Source organism: Tyto alba, unplaced genomic scaffold (genome assembly GCF_018691265.1).
Source record: "Tyto alba isolate M040663 unplaced genomic scaffold, T.alba_DEE_v4.0 Super-Scaffold_18, whole genome shotgun sequence".
NCBI lineage: Eukaryota > Metazoa > Chordata > Aves > Strigiformes > Tytonidae > Tyto > Tyto alba.
Genome location: NW_024881280.1, coordinates 8,901,882 through 8,922,477, shown reverse-complemented (window position 1 = coordinate 8,922,477; position 20,596 = coordinate 8,901,882). Strand labels below are relative to the sequence as shown.

Sequence of the window (20,596 nt, the reverse complement as noted above, 5' to 3'; positions counted from 1 at the left end):
GGCTTTTGGTCAGCTAACTTGTAGAGCATTTCTCTTCTGGACTTCTTCTGACTGGTTCTGAGATCAGCTTAACATTTCACATACTTCGGCATCTTATTTCTGGCCTTCTAAGTTTTTTTGTTTGGTTTGGTTTGAGTTGTTTGTTTTTTGTTTTGGTTTTTGTTTATTTATTTATTTATGCATTTATTTATTTCTTTTTGTGATTCTTGAAGGTAACAGTAATTTCTAAAGGTTAGATATTGTTTCCGCAGTGGCTTGCAAGTGATGTGATAATTCTTGGTTTTCCATTTCCGTAAGACTGAAATTAAATTAAATTTGTTTCATCATTATTCTGTTTTCTATTATTACAGTAACTGTCTTCATTGCTTTCAGAAGAATTCATGGAAGATGCATGTTCTCAAAATTAATAATGAACTTAGTTTATCACTGTGCAGCAGCAGCCTTGTTCTTTTCCCCTGTGGCTCTCCTTTTTCTCCCCATTTAAGTTTAGCAGAAGTCTCTTAAGAGTCTTACAGCCTTATAAAGGAAAAGGTACTCTAAGTAGAAAATGTGAACCACAAGCAACAGCCTTTTGAGTGTGGTTGAATTGCGTAACAGAGGATGATACTGTTAAAGTGTGTAGTATCGGCATTTTACTACCTTTAAAATTAACATCCATCTAGTAGTCACTTTTGAGACTTCCTGTAGGGAAGAGGTAGAGGAAATGCACACATTGATTCACGCTTTTCTCCTTTTAAAGCTAATCTAGTAATTTCAAAGGGTAGAATAATTTTCTGAAACATTTTAAGGCTCTTCTCTTCTTGAAGTCTTACCCGGTGTGATATATGAGGAGAGTTGTATGTCAGGTACAGAACTTTAGCGCTTCTGTTTTGTTCGGTTGGTTTGGTTTGGGATTTTTAAATTGAAAGTGAAATAATGCTCTTGTATAAGGGATGTTGAGTCTGCCATCTGAAGTACACATCCAGTAAATAAAACCGTTGGATGTTTTCATACTGAGGATACGTTTGTCATGCTTATTTCAAACCGCTTTTGGCCTTCTTGTTGAACAACTAAGATTGTGTGGTGTTCCTGTGTAGTAGGGAAATGCATAGACATGATGAGCGTGTGTTGTGGAGTGTGCCCAGTTGTGGCTGATATTAATGGGGATAGGGAAAGGAAAAAACTGAAGGAAATCTAAATTTCCTTAAGTGTAACTATCTGAATTCCTAGCCAATTAATATTGAATTACAGCGGTTGCTCATATAGAAAAAAACAGTGTTGTTTTTTCTGTAGGTTTGTACAGACTAAGAGCAGTACAGAAAAGTCTAGTCACTACCCACTTGAGTTTTCTTTCCAGACTCTCAGTTGGTACAAGAGGCGCAGCCTTGTAATTAGTAACTTGCAAGTTAGAAGTGATTGAAACAAGTTCTTTATCTTTAGGCCGTCTGCTAACTCACTGGCTTTGTCCAAAGTAAGTAAAACTTTGCATTTATTTAGTCAGTCTATAAATGAGGATGATGAAAGTTTTATGAAACAGTTTAAATACAGGTGTTAGGGAACAATCAGAATTCTTCTTAAAACCTAATCAGTACCACTGAGGTATGTTTCTCGTTGAAGTGTCCTTACTGTCGAAGTAGAACGTTATGTAAAAGAACACCTTTTTCAGCAAGAAGCCAGCTTTCCATTTGCAGTTTGTCTTGTGTGATTACCCACATTAAAGATAACTCTTATTAGCAATGCATAGCTGTGCCATTTATGAACGTGAAGAGGATTCTTCCAGTTGCATTAGTAAAATTTACTGATTGTATTTGGTTATCTTTATCGGGTTAATGAGGTAGCCCAAAGTACAATGCATAGTATCTGGGCTTTGAATATTTATTCATGAGTGTGAAGTGTACAAAATGAAGCACACCCCTCTCTGGAAAATACAGTCTAAATTTGTAAGCTTCTGACTTTGTAAATTAAATTTATCCAAATGTTTCATCTGAAATCAGCTAGGCTGCAAAACACAAAATAATTAAATGTGAACAGTAAATTTTATGAATTAGTCTATTTAAAATAAAACCCTCCCCAGCTGTGCCTGAGTGTCTGTATTGGTTATATATCTCAAGTACGTTAATAGGAAAACCACAGATTTCCAGCATCAGTAAAACATAGTTGCTGACGTTCCGTTAACTACTCTGATAAGGATGCTGGCTTACTATCTTGAGTGAAGGTGCATCTTTTGATCTTCTTCTCATTTTATTTTTAAATTTTCTCTTAAAAAACAGGGATTCATGCTTTTCTTTTTCCTTTATGGATCCCATTTTTTTGACCCCAATCGTGAACTGTGTGTTGGTGTTATAATGCTGCTGTTATAAGACTTCAGTCTCAAGTATGCCATCTGCAAGTATGCAGATGTGCTTTTGTGAATTACATGGCAGATTTGAGGAAAGCATTGTGGAGGCAGGGAGTGAGTTCTAACTTGGTCCTATGAGTTATTTACAGTGGACTACGTTCTCACTCATTTTTTTTTCTGACTTTTTTTAACTGGTGAACATACTTTCTTTGTTTAGGTTTATTATTAACAACATATTTCCTTAATGGTGGAGTATTGAATGGATTTGTCAAGAGAAAAAATTGAGTATTTTTAGAAATCTGAATTTCTTAAAAAAAAAAAAAAAAAAAAGTAAAAAAAATGTTGTAACCTTAATCCAGTAGTCACTGAAACATGAGTAAAGCCATTTGTCTGAAACAGCTGTCAACTTTCTCCAGCTAAAATAATGTCTGTATTTTTTAAGATGAGTCCTCTAAAGTAGAAAGCAGACCTCATGCACACTTGAACCAAATAAAGTGCAGTGAACTGAAGACACCCTCCAGTCACTCACTGTGCTGTGGAGTCTTTGGATTCCAGGCAGCAGTCTCAGCTGTCCCAGTTTAGGTTATGTTGTATCAGGATTGGCTGTATCCATATGCTGCCTCCTCCCTTTTCTAAATTTCACTGGGGGAAGGCTCATGGCAAGGATTAAAAGTAGAAGCTGTCACCAGGCTTCCCCAGTGCAGCTGGCACCATGGATGGGCTTCAGAGCAGCTCCTGCTAGCTCTGTAAGCCTTCCATTCTGCCTCCTCGCTCACTATGTTTCCTCTGAAAAGATTTTGAGTACAACAATTCAAGAAGAATTTCTCCTCCCCGCTAACACAGCTTTATTATCAAGTCTTTTACCTCTTGATTGTTGGAAAAAAATCTTTTAAAAATTGGCCATCAGAAAACTAGACCTTGAAAGAAAAAGCCAGAGAATTCAAGTAATTTAAATATACTGAGCAAAACCTAATTGCCTTGAACTCAAGCACATTCAGAGGAAACAAAGTAAGACCAGAGATACCTGCCATGCCTGTTGGCAGAGTTGAAAGCCCACCGTCTGCCTCTCTTCCTAGGGACAGCAACCATGAATGCCGGGTGTGCAGGGTGACCCTGGTGGGTTTGTCAGCATATGCCAAGCACATCTCGAGCCAGCTGCACAAAGACAATGTTGATGCCTATGACAGAAAAGAGGAAGAGAAAGAAGAGGCAGAAGAAGAATACCTTGACAAAGAACTCATTCAACTAATCAAGCAAAGGAAAGAACAGAACCGGTGAGTGTTCCTTTCTCCTACTAGGTCATAGAATTGCTTTTGACACATTTAGGATACACTCCTAAGGCTTAGGTGCTTGTGAAACATAAACTGCCTGTAGCCAGTGTACTTACGAGAACAATCCGGGAAACTTATGTAGATACTGTAGTTTCAACATGTGAACATGATTCTGCCAAATGTTCTTTTGTTGATTTGTTACTAGTGAGGAAGTACAACTGTTCTCCATTATGGATAAAAACACTCCCCAGTGTGGAATCTTCTGTTTTGAGAGACCTCATGTTTTTATTTTAATATCTGATACCCATTTAACTGAAAGGGGTTAACTTAATAAATGTGACATTATTGTTAATATTGTTTGGGGTGGGGGGTGTCTATAGGAACCTGGCCTTTTAGAAACTGCTGCTGAACATGCTTTGTTATGAAATTTTAATCTGCCTAGTTTTAAAAAGAATTGGATTGTTCAGTCAGTGTCACACTGAAATCCCATAATCCTTGAATGAAATTTATAACCTGTTTTATTTTACTGCTTACCGTTACCTAAACATAATTATAGTGGCTTGCTATGAAATAGAAGGCTGCAGAGAATAATAAGTATTGCCTTTTATCTTCCATGTGACTGCAAATGTGCATTGCTAATATGATGTTCCAGCTGGGAATATATTGTTTGAATAGATATATGGCATGGTGGTGGTATTAAGAGGGCATACGATCTTTGAAAGAAGCTCTTGCTTGCTGTTGCTAGAAACTTCAATTAGCATCTCCAAGTGCATGAATCTGTGGAGATTAATTGGTTTGGACACCATTCTGTCATACGAGGGTGTCCCCATACTGCATGATAGTCATGTTTTTCATATTGGTCAATGTAGCTAGCAACAATGTCACTTTTCCTAGTTTTATGATAAAAAGCAGTAGTGCTGTCAGAACAGCGAGGCAACTAAAAATCTTAGAAAATCTCTGCTACATGCTGATTTGGAGAGTGGGGAAAAAAAGAAAGTACGTGGATTAAGTTACTAGTACAGCAAAATTGTTTCCATTAGATCATAATCTAGTTGAGTCAGCTTCTAGAACATTACGGTATCACTTAGTTTCTTCGAATTCTTGTTTTAGAGCTCACTTAATCTTATGCAGTAGACCATTTCCCATTATAGAATAATTATTTGTACATCTTTTAACAAAACTGGAATGTGTTAAAAACTTGAATGGTGGTACAATATGAATGTTCAGTTTACTCAAATGAATTGTTTCTGAGCAGTAGTGTGAAAGGTTCCTGTCTTGCTTGTCCAGGGATCTAGAGTGAATGTATTCCTGTAATGTCATAAAGAAGCATTTCTGTAATCTATTTTTGGAAAGACTTTTAATAAAAACCCCTCATTTGATAGAATAAATACTTAAAGCGTTGAGACTGCTGACCCTGGGAATAGCTGGCAGTGTTAAGGTAGCATTTATCTTTAAATGTACATGTGATAATTTACCACGTGTTCATGGTAAGTTGCCAAGCACAAGTACTATCCAAAGGACGGTAGATAGTTCTTCAGGGAGGCTCATACAGACTCAGCATTGCATGCTGTAGACTGGATTTTTGTATCTGAGGTACAAATTCTGTGCATGTTTTACATCCGTGTTTTAAGTTTAGCTTTATAAACAGACACAATCTCAGTTGTTTTCTCCACGAAGTAGAAAAACTGCTTTTCTCAGCCTAACTATGCTTCTCTTTTGTATCAGTTCACTCTGGTTATGCCATTTAACACCAATGGAATAGTCTTCAGAAAAAAACTATGGACCAAGTTAGAACCTTGCCACTAATTTTTCATCTGTCAAGATTATTCAAATTACAAAGATTATACAACAGAAAGAAGCTTTATTTTTTGTTTGTTTTTTATTAGTCCAGTAACTAGTAAATAGAAAGGAATATTATCTTCTGAGTTAAACAGAACTATTTAAGAATTAATCTATTGAACTGTCCCTGTACCAAATCAGTTGTTCCTGTAAGAGCAGTTTTGAAATACCATATTCAAGTAAAGGTACAACATAAGTTTTGAAAGTCAAACACTACAGAAACCTGAACAGTAAAGCAGCTAAATAAGTTACCTCTGTTTCTTTTTATAAAATATATATATACACACACACTTCTATTTTCTTCCCAGTGCAAATAAAATGCATGAGGCTTGTGTGCTCTTGGATTTCAATGGAATGGCATCAGTATTTAGGTTTTCCTCAATTGTTTTGTAGGCAAGACGAACCAAGCTGTGCAAACCAAGAATTAGAATGTGAAGACAGGAGACCACAGAGAAGGCGAGAAGAAAGAACTGCTTACAAGGAAAGAGAAGCTTATGATCAGTCATCGTGGCATCATCATAATGCATCACAAAGGGATTGGAAGTGGGAAAAGAATGATTATATTAGTCCTAGACAAGGCAAATTTTCACACTCTCAGAGGAACCTTAATATAAACAGACATTCAGGTGGCCCAAGGGGACGCTCTGGGTGGCACCAAAATGTTTCAGGAAGCTCTTCAAATCGGCATAACTATGGGAATTCAGGAAATGTTTGGCATCCAAGAGGGCGGGGAGGAGGAACATCAAATTGGCATCACAGTCCCAGAGAGAGAAATTCTACTTGGCACTCAGAAGGAGCAGGTCATTTTTCTAGCTGGAATTCCAAGAGTTATGGAGGAAACTGGAAATCTAGTCCTCATGGTGCAAATAGCTGGAACTTTGGAAGCTCGGGAGATACGTACTCAGTAGAGCCAAGCAAATATAATAAGGAAAGATATGCATGGCAGCAACAGGAGAAAGACACTGATGTTCTGCCATACAGAGATCAAAAAAATATGACTGACTTGCTTGACTTTACCAGTGATAAACTTCCTTATGAGGGGGCATTAGATTTTGTTATATTGACGCAAGCAGAAAGCAAAACTTCAAGAGCCAGTGGAAAAAGTGTCAGTCCTTCCAGAGATAAAATGTATCGCTGGACCCCCTACCCATCCCAGAAAGCTGCAGAGCAGCAACCACGTGCTGAAGATAATGTTTCTAAAACTCCAGATAAAATGGATTCTGTGTTTATGCATCTTAACGATTCATCAATGAAAGGAAAAACTTGTGAAGTCAGTGTTAGCCTTTCAAAACAGTCATCTTCCCCTTCTAATGCAACCTCGGATCACCTTGATTCTTGCAAGGTAACAAAAGACAGTTCTGGTGGTGAAAAGCCTGACAGAGATGATGGCAGAAGTAATAGGATGCCATCACTGAAATCCCCTCTTCTGAATATCACAGATATGAAGTTATCTTCCCCAAAGCAGGACACAAACAGTCTCTTAAAAAATGTCAGGCTTCTGTTATCCTCTACTAATTGCGAAGAGCAGAATCACTTGAATGCAGCAAACTTGGAAGCAGACAGTTTCTCCTCTTATTCATCGAAGCTGCCTGGTGCATGTGCTGATGACTTACAAGATAATAAAGATGTGCTTGGTAGAAATCTTGGAGAGCCTGTTAATAACTTCAGTGAAGCAGAACAAAACCCCAAAGATGTTCAGTCCAACCCTTCCTTGCAAAATGTTCCCTTAAACTCTTGCAAGGTTACAAGTGACCAGAATATGGAAGAAGCTGGAAAAGCATTGCCAAATGAGTTCAGACTAGATTCATTAGAAGATGTGAGCGATGAAGATTTAACAGGAAGTGAGAAGTCAGAAGCAAGAGGTGAAAAGTTGGGTTCTTCTGTTAGTTCTTGTTTACCCTATGACACTCCAGAAGGTAAACCTGCCACCTCTGAGAAGGAAGATGATGAAAAGCCAGCTGCTTCAAGTATTGCTTCTGATCTAAAAGATTCTACATTTAAGATGGAACCCACAGTTTCTCCATCAAGTGGTCAGGACCATTCACATGTGGGTTTGAAAACATCCTCACAGGATGGAGAAGTGGATGAAGAGCATGTCAAGTCACATGATCACTTTGAAATGGAAAGTTTTGAAAATCCTTCGGATCATGAGCTGCAAAAAGGAGGAAGCCAATCGCTAGGCCTCCTTCTTCCTGATTTAAGCAAACTTGGCCTCCCTGCCTCTCTGCAAAGAGACCTGACACGGCATATTAGTCTGAAGAGCAAAGTTGGGACGCATCTTCCAGAGCCCAATCTCAATAATGCACGGCGCATTCGGAATGTGAGTGGCCATCGGAGAAGTGAGACTGAGAAGGAGTCAGGGCTGAAACCCACTCTCAGGCAGATTCTTAGTGCTTCCCGGCGAAATGTAAACTGGGATCAAGTCATCCAGCAGGTAACCAAGAAGAAACAGGAACTTGGCAAAGGTTTACCAAGGTTGGTAGCTTTCAGATCTAACCATGCCTCTATGTGTGTGTTGAGGGGGGAGGGTTGTTTATCTCCAAATCTGAAATGAATTCTGTGATCCTAAAACTAAGACTTCAGAATGTAGTTTGCTATGCCAAGGTCTTTTGTGTATACAAATATTTCAGAATTTTTATGATTGCTTGCTGCTGTGGATGTCTATCCATAGATAAGTAATACTGGTCTGCAGCTCAGAAAAGATTCTGATCAGTTCATAATGGTTGCTTAATATCTGAATATGGACACTAGCAATATATTTGCTTTTCAAGTTCTAGTAAGTGGAAGAATGTAGAAAGGCAATCTGGATTTGAACAGTGCCGTGACAGTTGCTTATTTCTTCCTGTATTCAGGACTGCAAGAAATGCTTGCACTGCTGCAGGCAGAATAAATGCTTCCTATTCACTTGTTAGTCTTTTAATATGATAAGGAGTTTGGTTTTGTGTTTAGAAGAAGCAGTTATATAATGCATCACCTTTGAAACTTGATTCAAAAACTTCAGGTTTAAAGAGTCTTGAGAAGATATTATATTTGCTTATTCCAAACTTGGTTTGAAATGGTTATAACATGATTTCTGATTTGGAAACCGTGCTGTCGGTTCTTAGCCACTAAATCTAATTTTATGATACACAGAAGATATTCCATTGCCAGATGAGGCAGAAAGCACAGAATACCAATGTAATGAATTACCAGATCTCTTAAAGCAGTGATCTACATTTGGAGAAAGGAGAGGCTTTTTTCTAGGTTTAGCTGACTTCTTACATGTGTGTGTATTTTTCTTTTTATCTTGTTAAAGGTTTGGCATAGAAATGGTTCCTCTTGTTCAAAATGAGCAAGAGGGTCTAGAACTCGGTGAAGAATCTGATCTGTCTACTCTGGAAGGATTCCAGTGGGAAGGGGTTTCCTTAGCAGTGCCTGGCTCAACCAGAAAACGTAGCTTTTCTGAAAGCAGTGTCATTGCAGACAGAAATCCTTCTGCTTATAGCTTCTTCAGTGAACAAGCCAAAATAAAAGAAAGTGGGCAAAGGCAAATAATTGCAGCCAACCACTCACATCACATAACATCTGGGTACGAGGCAAGTGCTGACACTGAGGTTGACTTGAAACGGGAGACATCTTCTCTTCCTTTGTCACCATTTATGTCTGAAAGAACTGAGACTAGTGGAAGGAGACACAGCCTACAGGCCACCCCTGAGGTCACAGGCCTTACAAAACAAGACCAGGAGAGCCCAGAGAAGAGAACCCCTCTTCTTGAAAAACAAAATGTACTAGAAGTCTCAGAAGAAAATCGCCCAGCTTCAAATAATGCTTCACTTCTTGCAGTGTCTAATAACATAGATGCAGCTACAGACAGTAGCTGCACGTCTGGTACTGAGCAGAATGACAGCCAAGGAATTGGAAAGAAACGAAGAGCAACTGGAGTAAGTGTACAATTTTGTCCACTTTTGATGCACTAAAAGATGTTTTTTCCTTGTCAGTGGTCATTCAACCTTGGAATGATCTCTGCAAGGAAGACTTTCTCCATCTGGTTGTCTTGTACGTACATAGCCTCAAACTAATTTGCTTGTTTGTCTGAATTTTCTTTAAGAATCTTTTCTATTTCTGCCTTGGTAGTGCAGGATTTCTGCTTAATCCTTTTTAATTAGTATGAATGGCAAATGCTCTTTAATTTTGATTTGGTATGGCATGCTATGCTGGTAAACGAGAGCTACTAAAATATTTCCGTGGAAGTGCTTGGTATTGTAGCAAGAATCTTGATGTTTCATGACTTAAATGAAATTAGAAATTTGTTTTCCTTAGATGTTACTGGTTTTATGGTCAACTAAGGAAAGACAACCCTTTTTACAAAATTATATACTTAAAATGTTGTCCCTAAATCTGAATTTGTTTCACTGTTCTGTCTTGGACTTTCCCAAAGGGGGAAAAAAAGTGTTTCTTATCAAAATCTTCCAAATGGTTTTGTTATATGCAGAAAGTGGTAATTCTAATTCTTCACTGATTTAATCCTCTAGACCTTCAACTAAAACTGTAGAGCAGGAAATCTGACCCAAGTGTGGTCATAAATATCCGAGCAAGTAGAAGGTTGTCAGCCTATTTAATATTTCTTCCTAGCTGAGATGCAGACATGGCACTTCCCCTTTTGAGGGCAGAGTGAAGGACCAGTGATATGAGAATGTGCAGAATTAATTGTATATTCTTCTGGGTGGGTACAAGTAGTGGTTGAAAAGACAGTGGATGTTTGACTTTTTGATTTCGACAAAATTGCGCTTGTACCTTTTGCTAATAAATGATTTTACTTACAGGAGGGATCTTCTCCTGAAATCCCTAGTCTAGAAAGAAAGAATAAGAGAAGAAAAATCAAAGGTAAAAAAGGTGAGTGAATATCATATATATGTATATCTGGTATAGAGGTTATAAATACCTGGTAGTATTTTGACTTGGCTAAAATGGTGGTTCCTTAATGTTACTTTGGTGCTTCTTGGGCTCTTACTGAAGATCATAGGGTGGACTGCTCTCAAGTCTGCAAAACATACTTTTCAGAAGAGTCCCATCTTAACTTGTCAGAAGTTATTCCGAAGAGAAGACTTTGTGCCTCCTTTCTGTCTGCAGTTCATGTTCTTGGTTGCAGAGATGGGACCTTGGCTTTCCCCTGCTCAGGGAAGGGAGGTTTGTTACCTCTTCAGATGGAAGTTCTGAAGGGAGAAGTACCCATCACTCCCTTCTAATTCAGCCATGCAGATTTCCCTTTCTACTTCTGGGTAGTCTCACCAGAAAGCTTGTACTCTGCATAACTTGGGCTGTGTTCTGATTTTGCCATCTCCAGCAGTACTTTTTATTTTTTGACTCCTCCTTCCCTGTCCTCAATGGAAATAAATGTGAAATGCCTCACTCCTTCCTGCTTATGACCAAAGAAAACTCTTATTCTGGCATTAGGCAGGTTTTTCTCAAAGATGCCTAATGCATCCAGATAACCACACATCAAAATGAACCATCTGTGTTTTAGGCAGAATGTTTTGTTTGGGAACTAAATCATTGCATCACCATCTGGGATCTTTGGGGTCCAGAAGATAGCTTTCAAAAGTTCCATTTCTCTTTTTAAAATTATTTATTTGTATTAAGAGTTGTTTGGAATGCAGAGCAATTAATATAGATCTTCTTGTGGGAACTAATATTTCACTACTTGAAAAGTTGGGGGTCTTTATCAGCCTCTGTCTTCAATGACTAGTGTCTATTATGGCGACTAATAATACATTCAACTTAGTAAAGTCTCTCTTTCCCATTACCTTGCTTCATCATCATCGTTATTGTAATAAATCTACTAAAGGAAACTATAACCTGAATGAAACTAAGCAGTATTCAAACTGAAACTTAATTTGCTTGGAGAATCTCTGTAGTGCCAGGGGACTTTAGAAAGTAGTATAGGAGGATCTTCTACTGCGTACAGTGCTCAGAGACTCTTTCTCAAGAGATTGCAAACATGAATCTCATGGCGCCAAATCATCTTGGATAGTAAATGACTTTTTATCGTTGGGTTATTTTTCTCTTGAGCTGCCCTTCCTTGGCTTCTGGGTTATCTGAATAATTTAAATCTTGTTTAGCTTAGATTTGCCTTTGCCCTTTTTATTACATTAATGGAAAATGTGTATTTGTACTTTATGTACACATGTACTTCCAAAAAAGATCTTAGTGGAAGAGAATGACTTTGTTCAACTAACTAAATCAGTGCTGGCAAAGCTATGATGGAAGTAGTTACTAGAGTCAAGGTTGAGATTCTGTAAAAAGGAATACTCAGCTTTGCTCTTCTTTCATGTAGATACGGCTATTCCTGTGCATGGATGTTTGTTTTCAGCTTCTTGGATGACTATTGATGTTTGACTTAATTTGTGGGATTTTTACATTCTGAGGCGGTAGTGTTTGTTGAGGTATCATGTAACGTATTGTCAAGTACAATTATACTCTACATTTTGTTTTTCAGAACGTTCTCAGGTAGACCACTTGTTGGCTATTTCGCTGAGGGAAGAAGAGTTAAGCAAGTCGCTGCATAGTGTGGACAGCAGTCTCTTGCAGGCTAGGGCTGCCCTGCAGGCTGCCTATGTTGAGGTTCAGCGGTTCCTTGTATTAAAGCAACAGGTAACAGTGGGCTTTTGAGACTGCCTGAACGCCAAGTTAGCAGCCTGAAAAACTGCCTTAAGCAGGACTGATTTAAACCACAACTGTTTTGCAGATAACCATGGAAATGAGTACACTGAGAAGTCAGAGAATTCAGATCTTGCAGGGGCTACAAGGTATGACATACTATAAAGCTACAACAGTGGAATGCTCATTCTCATATTCTTTGAACTCAGCATCTTGTAAAAATTGCATTTAACTTGAATTCACTCATTTAAAATGTGCAATGAAATTGTAGGTTTTCAATATTGAAGCCTTCATTGTTCAGGTGTGGTCTGTCATCTTTGGTAGTGCCATCTAGTGGCTTTTTTACAAGTTCTTCTCTTCCTTGTCTGTGTCCACAGAAAATGAGCTTTCAGCACCACTACATTTTACTGTAAAACATGAACACTTCTGTTTTGGTTTTTTCCTCTCCTCTTTTGCCTTTAGAAACATATGAACCTTCTGAACTGTCAGAGCAGATTTCTGGCAGTGTCTTAAGTGAGAGAAGAAATAGCAAATCTCAGATGGCAGCTAACTTAATTCCTGCAGGCTCCTTCGTGCCCCTTTTGGACACTTTGTCTTCTTCTGCACCTCCACTGGGAGCTTCTGTTCAAGTAAACATGCAGTCACCATTCCAGTCTTCTGGCATCACACCTGCTGTTCCTCCCGACTCCTCAGTACAAGTTAAACGAGAACCTGTGTCTCCAAAAGACTCAGAAGAAAATGTGAATTCTGTAATCCAAAGCTCTCGATGTGCTTCACGATCAGAAGAGGTGGAGCAGAAGGATGGTACGTTGGCTTTTCTTTGTTTTAAGAGAACTAGCTTTAAGAAAATAAGGAAAATGTTTTTTTCTCCCAAAGGAATGTAAGTTGGGTCTCAAATCTGCAGCCTGTTGTGCAGGGTTGATCTCCCCTTAACTAGTGTAGGACTTGGTCATCTTAATAGTCTTAGAAACTGGGACCCTCTTTGCAACACGTCCAAATGGATTCCATGTTTTTGAAATTAAGTACATATAAATTGTAGTCATATGCACCTACGGTTTTCTAGTTTCAATTTAAAATTACAGCAAACATGAATTTGAAGGTTACATCCTCTTAGAATAATTTAGTTAATTAAAAAATCCCCAAAACTTAAAACCTCCCCTGTAATTTTTGTCTTCTATTCTGCATCATTTAATGGACACTGGTAGCTGAAAATCTGCCTACAAGGGAAAAATGCACGCCTGAAGATCTTTTTTAAAAATTATGACCAACTACATTAAGAATATTCTGTGTTCTTCTTGGGCACTGCTGGATAAGCACAAAGAGTACAATTTGTGATATTAAAAATAAAGATTCATCTTCTTCCCCTCTCTGTCTCTCTAAATCCCACTAGTCTGGAGACACTCATTCAAAATTCATGCAATCTTACTTGTGATTTCAGTAAACAGTTTACTGAAAGAAGGGTATTGGGCACTGTTTGCTCATGTGAACATATGTAAAAACGTATCTGAAAATTGTCATATGCCATTGTGTGATGTTTAAACATCATTGAAGAGAAGTGTCATTTTCCTTTAATGTTAGAGTTGGAAAATTCAGAATAAAGATGTAGTGATCACTAGCTGCAGTGGCATGAAGAGTCTTGCTTGCAGAATCTTCAGACTTTATTGGTGTCTGTCTGCAGGCACGACAGAAGCTGAAAAGGCTTTTTAAATTTTTTCTCATAAAGATGAACCTTCAATGTATAGCTGTATTTATTATTTAAATAATTACTTTGAAAACGTCTTTATCACATGAGCATATTTGTGAGTTTCCTATGAACTTATTTTCAACATACTAAAAGCAAAAATGTTCTTTTGATGTTTGTTTGTCAAATTAATGTGGTTTTGGTATTGATCAACTTTGTGCTACATGTAAAATGAGCGTCTGCCATCAAATGAATTTGGTAATTTGGGGAGGAAATAGGCATTTACTATGAGATAAATTCTGTAATTTGGGGGTGAGGAATTCTCTCTGGGGGCAGACTGTCTGCTTGCTGGGGGTGGAACATCTAGCTTGTCAGCTCAGCCTTGCTTTGAAGGATCTGATTGCATTTAGCTTCCCCTAATTAGCAGCAATCTCTCCCACTTGCAGAACTGAGTGATTGTTTTCTTGCACTACCATGGTGATTTCCTACTTCCTTTTCTAACACCTACAGTACTCCAAGTGCTGAGAATTAATAACTTACGGTTTTAGAAATTTCAGTTTAAGTTGCCAGTTACTGTTATTTTCATGTTCGTTTTGTTTTTAAGTGACTAAGCTCCTTCCCTCTCCCATCCTGTGGGAAATTAGAGACGCACAATGTTAGAGGTGTATTCAGAATTTAAGTGCTTGTGTGCATTCTTTCCAGTATAATTCAACACAGTAACTGTTCGAACCTTGTCTAAGCAATTGTTTCTTCTGTTACAGGGTTTTCTAACAGGCTGCAGCTGTGTATGACAGTTATGGATTGGGGGAAAAACAGTTTTCTGTTGATTTACTTTAAATACAATATACCCTATGCTGTCAGCAAGTTCTAGTTTTATCTTGGAACTTCCCATCTGAGGAGGGTGTGGGGAAAGATGTTCATATTTATCTGTCTCTAGTTGGATGTGTAATTCCAAAGCATCAAATTAGTACTGTGATGTGTTGAACGGTCCAACAGCTTTGTCTAAGCATTGCTGTAGGTTTAATTTGTTGGTTTAAGAGACTGAACCAGGAAGTGTTTCAGATGCTGCCAGCTTCCCATTCACATTGAGGGATCCCACCCAATAAATTCAGGGAACTTGAAACATCATCTTCTGGGTTGTAGTTACTGCACATGCAGCCGGGGAATTTCAGGGTGTGGGAAGCACAGCTGTGAGGTGCTGCCTGTGCTCTTAGCCTGTCTCAGTTGAGAGGTTGGATTAATTTGTTCGTATTAGCTTCAGATGAAAATGACAGGGAGAGTGTGTTTTGCTCTATCGCTTAGTCCACCACAGATGAAGTAACGCAGCTTACCCTGATGGCTTACAGTGCTGCCATTCCCAGGGTAGAAGGTACAGTGCTGCAGAGTAGGTTGTGTGTCCCTCATCTATGCTGGGTTAGGTCCCAGTAACTTGGTAGAAATAATTAGTGCAGATGAGTTAAGCACAAGGTCTTCAAACTGTGTCACTGAGCAGCTGAGATGTATTAGGCATGCATTGGTTAATACCAGTCCTGTGACTGCGGTGACAGCTGGTAAAGGAGTACACACAGTGAAGGCTGGGAGCACCTTAGCCTGACCATGCAGGATTCACCAAAGGTTGTTTGTCGGAACTTTAAAAACATATAGTCAGCCAGCAGCTTGAATGATGTGCCCCATTGATTTGCTTCTGGGTACACAGATAAGCATTTTATTCTCCAGCTATGTTTTTTCAAAGGCTGGATAGCTGATTGAAATAACAGATCTGCATGTCCACACAGCTTTCAGCATGTAGGAATACGTCCTTTACATGCATGATTAAGTATAAACAGAAATATGTGGGGAAAGCAAATTACGTAGATATTTTACTGCTGTACAAATTGAATATAACACTAGTCTGTTTTCTTCAGAAGAGAGCCACCAGAAGACTTCAGTGTATCCAGTTATCTCTGCAACCATATCCCTGTCAGAGCTGGCCGCTTGTTTGCAGCACACTAATCCAGATGTTCACAAGCCTGCTGTGGATAGGGGAAAGGCTGGACGTTCTGAAAACCCTTCTCCTCATTCACTATCTGTTTTCAGCAAGAGAGAAGCAAATGATACAGCGACTGAAAGCTTTTTACTGGATCAGTGTAGCCCTTCTCTTCAAAAACATTCAGTCCTTCTAGAAATGCCAATGGATAAAACCCCCAAACTGTCAGCAGAACCATCTGAGCAACAGACGGCAATCGCTGTAGTCCCAGCAGAAAAAGGGAACAGGAGGAGGAGAAGGTTAAGGAAGAAAAAAACTCTGAGGGCAGCCCATGTGCCAGAGAACAGTGACACAGAACAGGATATAATTGACTCTAAGCCTGCCCGGAAAGTCAAGGGTGGAAAGGTTCCTAAGGGAGAAAAGGTTACTACATCCACTCCTCCAAGACAGGAGAATGGAGCTACTGCTCAAACAGCAAGAAACAAAGATGAGGATGACAGTGACGCTTCTCTGGAACTGGTGGAAGTGCCAGCACCTCAGTGTGAGGTGGTTGACGTTGGTTCATCAGAGTCGGGAGCTGAGAAACCAGACAGTCCATCAAAGACAGATTCACGCAGCTCTGTGGATCCAGCAGTCCTAGAGGCGTCTTGCTCTGGTTATGATGAAGTGAGCTCTACCAGTGAGATTGGAACAAATTGCAGGGATGGTGGGAAAAAAAGGTGAGATTGTAGGTCTCTCAAAAGTAAAATCATTGTACAATATTTAGAAGAGGCCTCTCTTCTTTTCTTTACTTTTTTTTTTTTCCTACTCAGAAAGTCTTACAACATCAGTAACTTTTAATTTCATTCAGGAGTGAAATAAGAGGCAAGATGAAAATTTAATTTGCTTTTTTCGTCCAACAAATGAATGCGTCTTGTTGCATACTAATTTCTCTAATACAAGAACAAGGCTGCCCTCCGTGGGAAGTTTTGTTTTGAGCTTATTTGTCACAGCCTGTTTTCAACTAAGTGCAGAGTCTTGTATTTTGCAATATTACTCTCACCAGTATTTCGTCTGAAAATGAGTGTGCAAAGTCGAATCTCACTGTTCTTCATTTCTGTCTTACAGTGTGGCTGAGACGCAGACTTCCATATCATCATTAAGAGGATCAAAGAACTCATCAGGTATATCTTTTAAGCTTTTCTTCTGATCCTTTGTGTATAGTATCTTGCAGGACTCATTGAATGCTTTGTGCCTTGACCCCTCCACATCCCTCCATCCCCTCCCACACGAATGCTTCTCCTCCACAGTTCCTGTAGAGCTGTAGGACAAACAATAATACAATCCTTTTGCTATTTTAAAGATCATTGTGAATATAAAGGTTTTTCTGGCATTTTATATTGCCCTCTGCCACTTACAGGCTCCAACTGGGACCCACAATGAAATCTGACTTTAAGATGCTGAGCCCACCCAATAGTTGAGTGTGTTCTCATAACCAAATGTGTCTCTGTCCTACAGAAGTGTCTTCGGAGCCAGGTGAGGATGAAGAACCTACGGAAGGAAACTTTGAGGGACACCTGGCTGCAGTGAATGCTATTCAGATTTTTGGGAATTTGTTGTATACCTGCTCAGCGGACAAAACTGTTTGTGCCTACAATCTGGTTGTAAGTAAGGTTGTGGGAATGGTGTTGCATTATTTGCAGTCACAGGGTTGCAATTCTGTTTTTGTAAAGCCTTACTACGTAGTTAAGGAAGCAGCTGCTTTTTCAAGTGCCTGTTTTTTTTTTTTTTTTTTTAATGCTATTCTTTTCTTCAAACTTCTCCCTTTCCCCAACTCCTCCTCCCTATCAGAGGGGCAAGGGGAGATAGGTCACTGCATGTGTCCTGCTTTTGTTAGCTGTCCCACCCTACTCTGTCAGGTGCAGATCCTGAGAGGCATTATGGGCCTTTATGTTGACTGACCATATGCTTTCCTTTTTAGAGCAGGAAGTGTGTGGCCATCTTTGAAGGACATACTTCAAAAGTGAACTGTCTCCTGGTCACTCAGACAAATGGGAAGAATGCTGCACTCTACACTGGCTCAAGCGACCACACTATCAACTGTTACAATATTAAGGTACTCAAATTCCGTGTTGATTAACATGTACTGCATTTTTATGCGAGTGTTTCTTTGCAGATATAAATGAAAAAAGCCTTTTAAACCCATATGAGCTGGACATGAGCCCCACTTCATACCTCATTAGAGTGGGGTGGCAGAACCAAACTAAAAAACACAACCAACCTAGCAAACCATTAAGTGATTTACTACCCTAATCTTTTGGCCAGGTTGTCAGCAGAGTTTTTGCCAGAATGGCATGACAGGTTCCTGAATGTTGGGAACACCAAAGTGTAGGATGGTTGTCTGTCCAGGAGTATCGCATTTGTCTTGCTGTATTTCGAACTTCATTACTTCTGGAAGGCACTGCTCTCTTTGTAGAGCAGCTATAGAGGGAAGAAGTATCTGTTATTCTGAGGGCAGGTGGAAGAGCAGACTGAGACCTTCTGAAGCTAGACTTTTAAGGATAAATGATAGGAAGGCTTGTACAACCTGTGGCTTGAAGGACTAAAAAGCAAATGTCTGCTTCGGGGGGCAAACTGCCAGAGGTTTTCAACTCTTAAGCTGATGATTTGTGGCACTTCCCTGTGGGGGACTTCATGGGGATTCCTCAAACTCTGGCATGTAACGGGGTGTTTTTCATAGATACATACATATAGCCTGTAGTATAAACTTCTGCATACATTAAAGGTCTGACAAGAATAAAGCTTTTAGGGCTATAACTGGTTGCTAAAGTACAGTCCAGTCTCGGAGGTGGGAATGAGCTGATTAAAATCAGGATCAAACTGCCATGTGACACCAGACTTTTAGATGTATTTTGCCGGCTCTGTTGGTTCAAAAAATGCAGCTGGTAGGTGAAAATCATCATTCACTTCAGGCTTTTTTCCTTGAATTGTTTTCAGTTACTGAAAAGCTTTAAATACTTTTTTCTATTGCCAGTCCAAAGAGCGCATGGAACAGTTTAAATTGGAAGATCGAGTGCTTTGTTTACACAGTAGATGGCGGATCCTTTACGCAGGCCTTGCAAATGGCAGCGTGGTTACTTTCAGCATAAAGGTTAGTTTGCTTAAATACTGGCACCTAAAAGTCTGTTGCAGTGCTGTTTCTCTCCACTTTGTGCTTCCTTCCATTCTTTCTCTTGAGTAATATTGTAATTAAAGTACTTTGGTATAGATGCTCACTGTTGGTCCCTATTGGTCCTTTATTTTGTCAGCGCATGAAGCTGTTCCATCTCCCCTTCTCTTGGGTTCCCTTTCTCTGAGTTGCTCTATTGTTGTCATGTTTTTCCTTAAGGTTCCACCTGGCCTGCCAGTCATGTGTCATGAGGGTTTTCTGACACAGTTGATTATTTGTGAATTCTCTGTTCTTGCCCATCAGAGTAGTGTGAGAGACTTCCATGCGGTGCTGGTTTTTCTGCTCCATTTGCAGTTACAGAAGAGACTCATTTACGTGGTTTTCTGGCAAAGAGACTTAGTCAGCAGTCCCCATGATATTTAAAAGTTAACAAAAATAATTATTTAAATAAATTATTTTTCTGAATATTCTTTTCATGGATCCTAGACTAATTTCTCAAACTTACCCTTACAAACTTATCTTGTTTTGTGTTTTTCTTACAACACTATTTCCTCTCATTGTTTGAACTTGTAAGGAGGATTTACTGGACCTTTGTGAAATAATTAAATTGTTTTTTAAAAGACAGACAATGGAAACCTAACATAGGATTTACTTGCTTGATTTGGAAACTTAGTTGTTAAGATGCAACTCTTACCACTGCTGAAATGGTGTGTCACTAAACTGAAATGAGATGCTATAGCAAGTACAGCTCAGAAAGGACTCAGTGGTCTAGTCAGTGTCATAGCAAAGTTTTAATTCTTGAATACCATTTTTTCCTCCCCCAACAGAACAACAAGCAGCTTGATACCTTTGAATGCCACGGCCCTAGAGCAGTGAGCTGTCTAGCCACAGCTCAGGAAGGAGCACGCAAGTTGTTGGTAGTGGGCTCCTATGACTGCACCATCAGCGTGCGAGATGCACGGAATGGGCTGCTTCTCAGAACCCTGGAGGGTCACAGCAAGACTATACTCTGCATGAAGGCAAGTGTTTCTGAAAACACATTTTTGACAAAGAATGCTTAAAATGGTGTGGGTTTTCTCTTTCCTCTACTAGTGAGCAGATTGTGATAGGAAACGGAGGATTTACCTATTTTAACTTATAAAAAATAAGTAATTTGGTAGGAAAACTGTCTCTGGCTCACTGCCATATCTGATGTTCCTAGCAAAACTGTTGGGAATGTGTATGTAGGAAGCATATTTATTTCATGTTGTTAGAAGATTCAGGGAATCTTGAAATGGGAGTTTACCAACAGTGGGAAAGTTGGAGAAAAGCTGAAGCTAGTTTTCACATACCCCGATTGTACAAACCTCAGAGGAAACTGGAAAAATTGTAACTCCAGAGAAGTATTCTTTTTTAACGGAAGAATCACTAGCACTTATTTATAGGTTTCTGGCTCCTGAGATTAGAAGATGGAACATGTGCTTGTCTGACTGCTTTGCTGTGACCATTATCATGTAACAGATAGGGGATGACTTCCATCAATTGTATTTGTCAATTTAGATATTATGGTGCAGTGGCACCCCCTTTCTTGCTCTGTGGCTTATCCTAGTCCTGCTTGCATGACAGCGTGCTGTGGTCCCTTCTTGATTCATGACAGATCTGTTAATCTTCCTTTCCAGATTAGTAATTGTCAGGAGGACTGTCTTCCTTACATAACCAGAATATAAGTATACAGCACATCCAGTATTTCAGGAGGTAA

General features: G+C 39.2%; 1 protein-coding gene across 6 annotated transcripts in view; it reads left to right on the top strand.

Annotated features, from left to right (window-relative positions):
* Nucleotides 1-20,596, top strand: part of ZNF106 (zinc finger protein 106) — a 42,564-nt gene that overhangs the window by 12,802 nt on the left and 9,166 nt on the right. For 5 of the 6 annotated variants that reach the window (XM_032990025.2, XM_032990021.2, XM_032990024.2 and 2 more), the window contains 13 exons: nt 3,394-3,591; nt 5,821-7,902; nt 8,723-9,347; nt 10,230-10,299; nt 11,903-12,057; nt 12,152-12,212; nt 12,526-12,867; nt 15,649-16,429; nt 16,818-16,873; nt 17,208-17,353; nt 17,671-17,805; nt 18,724-18,840; nt 19,686-19,877. In XM_032990025.2, coding sequence (XP_032845916.2) covers nt 3,394-3,591; nt 5,821-7,902; nt 8,723-9,347; nt 10,230-10,299; nt 11,903-12,057; nt 12,152-12,212; nt 12,526-12,867; nt 15,649-16,429; nt 16,818-16,873; nt 17,208-17,353; nt 17,671-17,805; nt 18,724-18,840; nt 19,686-19,877 — 4,960 coding nt within the window. The remainder of the gene's footprint in view (nt 1-3,393; nt 3,592-5,820; nt 7,903-8,722; nt 9,348-10,229; nt 10,300-11,902; nt 12,058-12,151; nt 12,213-12,525; nt 12,868-15,648; nt 16,430-16,817; nt 16,874-17,207; nt 17,354-17,670; nt 17,806-18,723; nt 18,841-19,685; nt 19,878-20,596) is intronic. The other variant, XM_032990026.2, reaches the window with a different exon arrangement.